This window comes from Centrocercus urophasianus, unplaced genomic scaffold, assembly GCF_019232065.1.
Source record: "Centrocercus urophasianus isolate 14NV4802_14NV808 unplaced genomic scaffold, USGS_Curo_1.0 seq_14, whole genome shotgun sequence".
Classification (NCBI taxonomy): domain Eukaryota; kingdom Metazoa; phylum Chordata; class Aves; order Galliformes; family Phasianidae; genus Centrocercus; species Centrocercus urophasianus.
The window spans coordinates 30,856,843-30,868,402 of record NW_024884586.1 but is presented as its reverse complement, the minus strand read 5'-3'; the positions used below and the strand labels follow the sequence as shown (position 1 = coordinate 30,868,402).

The window sequence follows — 11,560 nt, the reverse complement described above, 5'->3', positions numbered from 1 at the left end:
CAATGCTTCAGTTGACATTTTATCCGCACTCAGAGTACGTAGCTGTGTATTCTGAATGAAAATTGCAGATGTCTGATAAGCTGGTGGAGCTGCCGTGCCCTGCAGCGGCTGACTGTGCTGTGAGAATTGTTGGAGTGGCTGTTCAGTGTGTGCGTGCCAAGCACGGGTTTGGTTTGAGCTTCTGAATTTCATTTTGTGACAGCCCAAACCACTACCAGGCTGCACTGCTTGTCGGTTGAGCACTGTCGTAGATCTTGTAGCTCTGGCAAGCAAGAGCATTTAACAGTTTGCTGGAGAGAGAAGTAGATTTTGCTGTGGGTAATAAGTAGATAAATATGACTATAGCTTTTAATTTTCCAGTAAAGTGAAATATCAGGACACAGTCGTGGTGCCTTCTGGGGCTCAGCTTCACAGGGGAGGTTTCTGTAGCAGTTAAATCTGACAGGGATGTTCAGCATCATCTGGGCCTTAAATCTGGTTACAAAGTGATAGAAGGATTTCCGGCAGCTCCCATGCAAATTGCTGAAGATGTCGTGTCCTCAGAGTTGCAGGATGTTAATTTTTTCTCTGCAGACTACAGTGTTTCTGTGCATAGCTGCATTATTTACTGTAGTTGGGACTTGTTTAGCTTCATTACCTCGATGTTTGTAGTCTGTCTCCTGATTTAAATTAGTGTAATGTTAAAAGGTGAGGTAAGGGGCAGGAGAGTTTGGCCACTTGTCAGTGGTAGAGAAGTGTGCAGTCCTTTCACTATGCTGAAAATGGGCTGTCTCTATGGGGGTTAGTACTGTGGTGAAATACTAGGAAGTACTATGCTGTTAGTACTTCAGATGTGATTCCTCCTTCAGCTTGAAGTCTAATGTCTGGATATGGTTTGTGTTCCAGGTTGAATTCATTGTGCTTAGTCTGTATACTGCAGTGAACCTTTGCTCTTCAAGTATAGGGATCTGCAAGGCGAGTGGCTGGAGAAACAGAGACCTTCAGCAGAGTTGGAAAGGTACACCTCTGGTTCTGTTTCCTTAGAAACAAGTAACAGTTGGCCCTTTCTGGGTGGTTGTGCATTTAACAGTAGTTTGAATTAGTGGTACCAGGATGAAGGGATTCAAATTAAAGCAGCTGTAAATCAAATGGCGGGCAAGTTGGTCCTAATGTAGAAAATACCACTCTACTTTGAGAGGGGCCAGAGGAGCTATGTGAAATTGCTTCGAGTTTGCATAATCCCAACAAGAATTTTTTTTTCTTTTTGTTTTTCCTAAAAAGACGGGGGTGTTAAGTTAGTCTTGTTGCATTTTGGATTTAGCAGCAGGAAGTTGGAACACAAGCCCTTCATTGTTACAGCCCATTGCTCCTTCCCAGTGGGGGGAGCAGGGATTTCCCTGCACACGCGCTCGTGTGATCCTGCTCAGGCAAGCTTATGTAACCCATTTCGTGAACTACTCTGTCCTACTTCCTGGTGCATAAATATGAGCTTGTTTTCATTGCTTGCCTGCAAATGCAACTTTGGGATACTGCTGGAAAAAAAAGAAAAAGTGCCATTCTGTGTGCAGGATGCTCCAATCCATGCCTCTTCTGTATTATCTTTAGTCCAGTTAGCTTTCATTTTGCCTGCGGCTCCCTGCCATTGTGGGCATGGAGTCCACTGTTTTGGTGGAGGAACAATTGTATTTTGAAGACAGTTAATTATAAGCTAAAACAAATATTTAGCTCTGCATCTGTTCAGATAATGGAGCTACACTTATAAGTACTTTTGGGATTAAAAAAAGTTTGTTTTGCTGGCAGTATTACCAACATTAAGGGCCTCGGTGACTTCAGCTGTTTTCTACACATGGGGTTATTGGCTGACAGTTGGTGCTTCTGGCTGTTCTTAGGGCTGATGCAAAGGTGGATGTATAAGCTGGACAGCTGCTTTTAGGGGCCTGGTTAAGTCCCACAGGCTGACTTAGAGCCTCTGGAAAGCAAATCATGGCTAAAAGTGATGCAACAGCTGAACTAAGCTAAACAGCAGTTAAAGATTTCAACACACAAGCCTTTAAAGTGCCTGCTGCCAGTTTTCATTGGCCAGTAGCTTAAATAAAGGGCTTATCTAAATGCCTTTGACTAAATTAGAAAGAATAAAGAAATAGCAAGGAGGAGCCATGGGGCAGTTCTGCAGCCAAAATAAGCCTATGGGGAAATAAGGTTAAGAGCAGGAGTGTTGCAGAAAGAAAAGCTCACTTTGCAGACTTGATCTAAGCAAGCAGTTACAAAAAAAAAGTGTGCTGGAGCTTTCTGGAAACTTCTAAGTATGGGGTGTGGTAGCTTGTGAGAGTAGAGCAAGTATACAGAGTTGGTTAACATTAAAAACTGTTTTCTGTGTGTGTGCGCGTATGGAGAATGGGGGAATGGCAGCTTGCTACCCACTGCTGCTACTCTAAGTGGAGCCTTAGCTAAAAACAGTTTTTCTGTTTTTTAAAGGGTTCCTTACCAGATGACTGCACTGTAATTACATGGTTTTCAAGTTGAAGTGTGTTAGAGCCTTAACAACACCAACTGACAAGAGCCAGCAGCTTCTAGCAGGGGCCTTTAGACTGTATGACAGCAGGTAAATATGGAGCAAGGCTCTGTTCTGATACAGCCTGTCACCTTAATGAGAATCTGTGCCCTGGTTGCAGGAAGGCTGCTTTGGCTGCTCTAACAATCACTACCATGGGGCAAGAAACAAAGAGATGCCACTTTTTTTGTGTTCTTCAGTTCTGCTTTTTTTTTTTTTTTTTTTTTTGGTGAAACTTAACACTCACTACAAAGTGTGTATGGACACAATTCTAAAACCTTTTTCTAGCCCCTAAAACAATTATGTTTGGGTTTCTTTTAAATGCACGTTTGTCTTAGCAGCATGTTCGTGACAACTTTTGTTGCTTCCCTTTGCAAAGTATGTTGGTTATACTTGCTTCTGTGCTCTTTCCAGGCAAGAAAGGAATTTTATCTTTCTTTGCTCTTTCAATTATCTGTAATATTACATGGTTACAGAAGTCTCCTACCATGCTGTATGGCTACTTGGTTGATAAATGCTGATGGCTCTCCAGCCGTGCAGAGTTGAAAGAATGAAGACTGTAAGCTTGGGGAGTGCTTTTGTTTAGTTTTGTCCCTTGTTAGTGTTAGAACACTGTTAAACTGAATTCATGCTGGAACAGTAAAAAAGCAAACAAAAAATACTAACTAGGACTTCAGCTGCTGTTTACCGTGGCCACGCATCTAACAATTGTCTGGTGATGCTGAAGTATCACATACAGTTGTAAGATGGTAACTCCTTGCTTTCACAGCATCTTGCCTTACAAAAACAGAACACCTGCAATGAAACATACCGTAGGCTAGCAGTTTTCAATGGTGATAAGAGTTGCTTCACATTTCCTTTCCTTTGTGCCACAGTGGTAAGTCGCTGGCATCTGCCATTCTGTGAAGCTTTCTCAACTGAAAGATCGCCTACAAGTCATTAACAGAGTATGTACGTAGTTGGGTTCCTCTTCCCTTCCCTAAAACTTTCCTGTTAACATGGTACTACAAGTATTTATTTAATTTCATCATCTTTACATTTTATTTATTAAGTTTTTTTCACATTCTATTCATTGAGCAAGCATCAGTTTTAGCATGCAAAGCTTCCCTGTACAGCTAAACAAGGACAAAGCAGCTGCACTTTTAAAATGATTCACATTATTTAATTTTATATACCTCTGAAGAGATCATCCAAATTAGAAATATTTAAATTAAAGTGACTACTGTACAATGGAAATCACTTATTCACAATATTTGTAGTTATATTTTGTTCTCTATTTACAAAATACTACCCTGAAAATTTTCTATTAAGCTTCAATTTGAGCAAAGTAGTTTATTTATACTTAAGTAACAGCAGTTACTTAACGTAAGAGAAATGCCATTAGAAGAGTAGAGAAATGGTTTGGCACGGTGCTCAAACACCTGTCAAGTCTCTTGTTGTGGTTCTGGTTGTTCTGTGGCCAATGTATTTGACTGAGGTGACTCGATTCTGTTTTCAGGAGGTGGGGGTGGACGCAAGAATTCAGGTCGCTGAGGTGGATAGTGAGGAAAGGATCTCATGGGAAATGGATTTCTCACTGTGAAACAATGAAAGTAGTCCAGTTAATACCAATCACAGCAGCAAATCCTCACCTGCTCCTTCTACCCCATGCACCTTTCTGTTCACAATGGCCTATCCAATTAGAAGTCACAAGGTGGAACCATCTAAGATGATGTTCTTAGATCTATGATGTGCTCCACTGAGACAAATACTCTAGGAAAGAATAGGACAAAATACCCACTTTCCTCAACTGGGATCTGGTGCCAGGCTTGTGGCATCAGCAGTTAGTGTCTGCTAATGGGCTTCTGCTGCTGCCACCACTACCTTCAGTTTGATGTGAAATTTGATCTGGTAGCCCCTGGCTGTCATACTGTAAAGGTGCTGTGGAAGATAGAGATTACTTCCTTACAGCTTAATCTGTGAACAGCAAGAGGCAGAAAGAAGCACTTCAATCTGATACCTGCATCTTGTTCCAAAGATAGAAACTATGGAAGTGAAACAATTAACAGGTATGTCACAAATACATGCCTTTGTATGGACATTAGCATACCTTACAACTGAAGAATGATGAAGCTCTATGATTTATGTCTGATGCAGCTTCACAACTACTTGCATTTCTACCTGAGAAAGGGAACCTTTCAGCTGCTGAACATTGTATGCTCTTTTCCAAAGGTAGTATTAGTGAAAAAACACTACCACAGTGAGCAGCTCTGAAGAAGTAAATATACACTACCCCCGTAACCAGAAAGTTAGACAAACTGAGAAGTGGTTTGTGCATATTAAAACTGAATGAACAGGCAATAAACCACTCACGTTCATTAGCCTGAAGTAAATGCTAACAGGAGTTACATACTTGGCAGTGGAGGGCGTGGAAGCCCCATGTCTCGTACTGGAAAACATTCACGTGGTCCGTAGATGCCAGCAGGGGGAGGGGGAGGAAAAGGGGGTCGTCTCATGAAGGGTCCTCGGGGATCCATAGGCATCATTGGAGGTCTGACTGGAGGGAAAGGTGGAGGAGCAAACCCTGAGCTGACTGCTTCACTTTCAGATGCCAGCAGCTGATCAGGGAGAGAGTTCTGTAACACATTAAAACAGGGAAGATAGCTTAGGGAAAAGGTCAGAGAACATCTTAAATCTCATCAGGTCCACTTTGACGTGGACTGTCACACAAGCCATAAACCAGTTCTAAGCAGCATAATCCTGAGCAAGGCTACTTTGGTGCACTGACCATCACCTTGATTATAGTTTCACTTTTCAGGTTTTAATTAATTTTCAGCACTGATTATGCTAGTAACATCTCCAAATTAACTCGCATGACAGTGAATACTGTGATAAAAGTCCACATACAATTTTTATAACTTGGACTGCACAGTGCATTATGCTACTGAGTATTACAGACTATTTTTTTCTATATATTTTTTGTTGTATTTTAAATCAAGTTTCTGTTTAGCTACTTACGCTAAGATTAGAATGATCTTTCATCTCATTTCCAGTTGGTTCTGTTAGCGGGCTATTTTCTGAAGATGTCTGCCCATCTGTATGCAGAAGTTAAACAAATTACTCAGTGCTGACCCCTCCCCCCCCCGGTTTTTTTCTTAACTCAGAAGATACAAGCAAGACAATTAAACATAGGCTGTACCAAGCACCTACTCTGCAAGCAGACTGAAAGACAACCAAGGAACACAAAATCTGCGCTTCAGCATTTTCACCAACCTGCGCACAGTTCGCACATGAATATTTCCAGGCTGCAGCTTTTACCAAAGGTTTTTGTATACAGATAAAGTTTTTGGTTTTTTTCCTCAGAAGTTACACATGCATTTTCCTAGAGGTTACCACAGCAGCTGCATTTCTCCCTTCTCATACCTTATTCCTTTGGCAACTCCCACTTCAGCTGAAAGTCCTACTCTATAACCCCTGTTTCCCCAGCCTGGGAATTACTGCACTAAAACATAAAGAGCAACAGCATCACGTCATTTCAAGCAGGCTTTGCCTGTGTTAGAGAAGCTGTTACTTAACAACCTGAAACATTTTTTTAAGCCATGCAGAGCATATTCATTCCTTGACACTCAAGCTGCATAACACTTTCTGTTTTAAATCCCTGTTAAGTTGCTCTCAAACTCTGTCAAAACTTCAACCCTTCTGACAAGTGTCTTGCTCTCCAGATATCTGCCTTAAGTTAAGCTTTTGTAGTTAGACATCTCATCTTAAGAAAAGGCATGTTAGCTTACTGAGAATTTGTAGTCAATTCACTTTAGAGTTGGAGCCTGGATTCCACTACTGTGAGATGTTGCTCTTCTGAGATCAGATGACGGGTGTATTTTTACAAATGCTTAAGTCTGATGAAATTATATGTCTCTAAAGAGCAACATTCACAAGCTTAATGAGCTGCTAGATGTTGGCAGCAACGTTACCCAAATGTTATCCACTGTTTCCATTAAGTAGACTACAAACTGCCAAAGAACCATGCACTCAGGAGAGACTGTTATTGCTAATCCCTCCTATGGCTCAGTACAGTCATCCTATACTGAGATTCTCCAGTTGACTGTACCATAGAAGCCAGGTAAAGTAATTCCCACCTGTCTTCTCAAAAGACTGCATACTATAAGTCCGCAGCTCTGCTGGTCCAGAAAGTCTTCCAGTATTTGGAGGATTAGGGAAAAATCTTTCTTGTCTTCGAGGAGGAAGAACTGAATCAGTATAAGGCTCACCTATTGGTGGAAAAAAAAAAAAAAAAAATCAAAATATCACCAAACAGGTCAGTGTTTCACACAATTTTACACCAGCAAAACTCTTTGGCTATCTTATGCTCTTGTACATAGTCAAAGTGACTATTGAACAGGGTGGGAAAGCAATCTTCGATTCAGTATCAATGAAGGCCAATATACAAATAATCTATTGTTTATTTTAAATCACACTAATCTAAGAGTGACATTTCCCATTACATTTCATAGTGCCTTAACGCATTTCCAACGTACTTGCACTGAATTTAGTTATTATGCAGCTACAAGGCAAGCTGCAGCAGCAAGATTCAGAGCAAGGCTGGGTAAGAACACAGTTCTGGACAGGAAAACAGGAGTACCTCTGCATTATCCTATAAGTAGCTGAGATCTAGCAAATAGGACATTTGCCAGATACAGTTTGTTCATCCTGAATGAACTTTGAGTTTCATGATCAAGCTCGTATGCAGTTGATGAGGCTTATATACAACTATAATATCTTGCTGCAACTGACAATTGTTCTATACCCTCTTTTTTTTTTTTTTAAATGTTCATTTTTAAAATTGTAGTATCTTTGTTTCTTTAATACAAGCAAAAAATACTTAAATGTATACACCACAAGTCAGTAATTCCATTCTTTCAGTAGCTAAGCAGATTTCTGTACCTGATGGAGGCAGAATTATTCTGCGTTCTCTGTCCCAGGGAGGAGACAGGGATCCAGTATCTGATGGTGGTCTGTGGGGATCAGTTAATCTATCAGAACTCATGTCTCCTCGTTCATTGCTGCCTTCATACATGACAGTCGATCCTGGTCCTCTAGATCCTAATTGAACAAATCAGATAGCTAAAACTCATGTTTTTAAACCTTCCATCATGTCTTTCTTCATTAAGTCTGAAAACAATGGAACGTATCACGAAATGTCAGCACTTTCAAGATACAAGAGGAGCAAGGGTCCACAGGAAACTCCAGCTGTTCGCTGATGATGATTTACAAGGAGCCTTTAAAGGTTTCTTTGGAAGGAAAATATCTTAGTTCAAGAGAAGTGTAATCTACACTACCTGATTTTTTAAAAAATAATTTCTAACAGTACTTGTTAATTCAAAGAAACTGCTGCCTTCATGGTGTTATTTTCAGCACTAAAATAACTGTCACTAACAACAGCTCATCAATTTAAAAATTATCACTCAAAGTTAATATCCTCATTAAAAATATCCACTCATATTATATTCAACACTATTCTCATTGTCTCTATTATAAGAAAAAAAAACAAACAGAAAAGACCAGGTCAACATATAAGTTGGAAGAGAAATTGTGACAGTGAGTGACTTCAGGTTTGTATTTTCTTTCAGGTAAGACTTGTTCTGAAGATTAACAAAATACACAATTCTGGTATCCTCCTCTACTCCGAAATTCAACCTAGAATTCAAAGCCATTTTCTACCCTGCACAAAGTGAGATGAGCACTATAATTACACTATAATTACACTATAATTACTGCAGTTACATCAACTACACACATCGTTTGTTTTATCTATCCAAGTTATATTAGTGCTCTATTGCAAAATGAACCACAGTTATTCTTTTGCATAGTTACCTTCTTTGCTAAGACTCCACTTTGAAATCCAGTTTTCACCTTACTCACCAGTAAAATCTGAGCTACAATTTGAAGATTTGCATGACATCTAAATTGCATTACTTACTGCTTCTATTCAAGTAGAAGTTGCCAAACCTATAATTTTTGTTGTTTGTAGTATAGCTATGGTTGAACATTCAACCTCAGCTTTTTTTTTTTTCCTCTTAGAACGTGAATCAACTTTCAGAGGGAACCATCTATTATTTATGGAGAATTAAAGTACATAAATAGACAATGCTAGTTTTTAAAAATCAATGTTGATTATTGAAATCCCTATAAATATTTTGACATATTTCCCATTAAGTAAGTTGCCAAAAGGTCTCATAGCAGTACTAAGTCATATAGTAGCTTCTTCATGACCTGCAACAGATGCTGAATTCCATACTAGAATTCACCATTTTCCATTAGAAAAAATAAACATGAAAGAGTCATGTTTCCTTCCCTTATGACCCAAGACACCGTGTGTTTTCTTCACCTACTTCTCAACTGATACATTCTACTCCCCGTACACAGCCTTCCTGTTCTCTTTCAGCACTAGGGATAAGACTCAAACTTCAAAACTAAAGGGAGAGAAGAATCAGTAACTTCTACAGAATCACTTTTCATGACTCTCAATAAAATGTTGAGAATGTAGGTACCTCCACTTTCCTTCTCTCTCTTTAAACGAATGTACGAATGAGGTGAAAGCGTCTGTATTTTTAATGCAGAAATCTGACTCATTTAATTTAACATCAGAAGTTATTTCAGCAGAACTGCATTTGTCCAATAAGACCAAGGTTGCCTCTCTTCTCAATTTGTGTTTGTGAAGTGAATCCACTGACTAACTCAAACCAACAAAATTTTCCATTGTACTGGTGTACGTTATACAGATTTAGAAGCAAGATGAAAAACAGGAAGAGTTTGTCTGTTTATACTGAATTGGTTGTTTTAATGCATTTGTCACCAGTAAGAGGAAAAGGTGTGACAGATTTATAGCAGAGGAGAGAGAAATCCAGAACAGACAGGTTTTCAAGTTTAAGAATTGTACCTCTTCCTCCTCCTGCACCTGGAAGCATAGGTGAAAGCCTTAAAGGACCCTCCAATAAAGTTGGAGGGGAAAGAAAAGCTCTTGTTTCAGATGAAGGCCGGCCCATTGGTGAGGGTCCATATGGGGAATGCTCTGGAACAGTTAAAACAAAATACTCAAGTTCACAATACTCAGTTTAGCAAGCTGTATTAATTACTTAACTTCTCAAGTGAACTTTAAAACTAAATTCAATAAGTGAAATGAGAACTGCGTTCCAGTTACTGTATGTGTCACATTTCCATCTACTCTCATCAACGCTGCCAACACTCTTAGTTTCAGTATTACCTACAGCAAGTTAGGACATTTTTTTTTTGACATGACTTATTTGTACACACATGTGGCCAAGATAGGTTTGAAACAATTAGATGTGTGTCAGTGCAGGAAACAGAACCAGAATTCAGAACTATTAGGGTCTATTTTACAATTCAATACTGTACCTCTGAATGGTCTAACTGGAACATCAAGAGCATAAGGATCTTTTTCTAAAAGGTCAAGTTTAAATTCTGCTTCAGTTAATCTGTAAATAAACAAAGAAAGTGCAAGAATGTTAGCAGCCTGTACTGCTTACTATCAACTTTCCTACTGTAAGTGCTCAACAGACAGACACATTCTCTAAATAAACAAAGGATGTCACAGAACTCTGAATTTAGTAATTCCTCAAATTTATGCTACTGTATGCTACTGTATTTAAACTGGAATTCAGAAGTTCAATAGCATGTTAGATATCACAAGTGCTAGCACAGCAATGCTCTCATGAGCACTCTATGCTTCAGGTGTTACTTTAATTGTACTTCCAAAAGTTCCCTTCCACCACCTAAGCTTTTAAGTCAGTACTAACTTCTGAACTGCAAGTTGCAAGATCATTTGGTAATCATGACTTCTGGTTCATTCATACATATTAGAAAAACAGTGTCATTAAAACCTCAGAGTCCTAGTACTACATTCTGCTTCTTTCATGAACTAATTCAATACCTCACACAGTTCGTATTTTCTTGCATGGCATTACTACAGGAATCCTTAACTGTCTTTCAGAGCTACGATGGAATACTGTGCACTCTCTACCTTATCACAATTATCACTGGTTAACACAGGTCCAGAAAACACTGAATTGCACAAATCCAAAATGTCCTCCAGTGTCACATTACATTTGTTTAGAATCAGATCAGGACTGCACTTACTTTTGTCTGTTATGAGCGTTTTCTTTTCTTATATCATTGAGTTGTCTTTCAGCTGCACGAGCTGTCAGCTTCCAAGAGGGACAAAAATCAGATGCTTAGATATTTTATTAATTAAATCCTTCATAAATGTTAAAGCTCCTAGATCTAAGACATTTTTCTATCTGAGGTGTGTAGATTGTATTTTCATTGCATACTAGTGATGCATAAAGCACATGAAACAGAGCCTCAGAGACATCACCAAATGACACTAGCAGTTCTGCTAGCTAACTTTTTGGAAACAAGGAGGCTTTCCAGCAGATTCTTAGAACTGCAGGAATGGAATTCTCAAGCTATAGCTGCTTTGAAACATCTACAGAATACATACAAGATTTAAAATCTCCAATGTTACGTAAGAAAAATGTATATTAAATTAATACAATTCAAATCTATATTACAATCATGAAGTGCTATTTTAACAGGACGATCTCATACAGACCATTCTGCAAAACTGAACATTTATTAGTCAGGGGATATTGTAACAATTTCTGTTTGGAAAAAAGTAAAAACAGAATTTATAGCACCATTCTTAGGAAGCTGTCAATGGAACACGCTGTTCTCACAGGACATAATGTCTTCTATTTGTAGATAAAAGGAGTGGAGTGCATCCAGGAAAAATATTAAAATGGCACTGAAGCAAGGCCAAATGCTTGTGTTATTAGCAAAATGTCACACACTTATTAAACGATAGCATGTTATTCAAGCAGAGCTAGTGCAATAGCAAATAACACTGCAGTACTTAAATTCTACTGAGCTCATAAAGCAAGTTATTCAAATCACTGAAAAGAGAGACAGTAGCTGATACAAAATTAAGAACATTTGGTGTTTTAAGCTTACCCAATTATCATGAGCTTTCTTCTC

The 11,560-nt window shown here is 38.9% G+C and overlaps 1 protein-coding gene across 1 annotated transcript in view; it reads right to left on the bottom strand.

The window, feature by feature from the left end:
• Positions 1-3,543: 3,543 nt before the first annotated feature.
• Positions 3,544-11,560, bottom strand: part of MIA2 (MIA SH3 domain ER export factor 2) — a 27,935-nt gene continuing 19,918 nt past the window's right edge. The window contains exons 21-29 of the mRNA XM_042813752.1: positions 11,537-11,560; positions 10,664-10,731; positions 9,923-10,002; positions 9,447-9,578; positions 7,451-7,609; positions 6,646-6,777; positions 5,528-5,604; positions 4,923-5,145; positions 3,544-4,106 (exon numbers count right to left, since the gene is read on the bottom strand). The exon at positions 11,537-11,560 is cut by the window's right edge and continues 4 nt beyond it. Coding sequence (XP_042669686.1) covers positions 3,955-4,106; positions 4,923-5,145; positions 5,528-5,604; positions 6,646-6,777; positions 7,451-7,609; positions 9,447-9,578; positions 9,923-10,002; positions 10,664-10,731; positions 11,537-11,560 — 1,047 coding nt within the window. The 3' untranslated portion in view covers positions 3,544-3,954. The remainder of the gene's footprint in view (positions 4,107-4,922; positions 5,146-5,527; positions 5,605-6,645; positions 6,778-7,450; positions 7,610-9,446; positions 9,579-9,922; positions 10,003-10,663; positions 10,732-11,536) is intronic.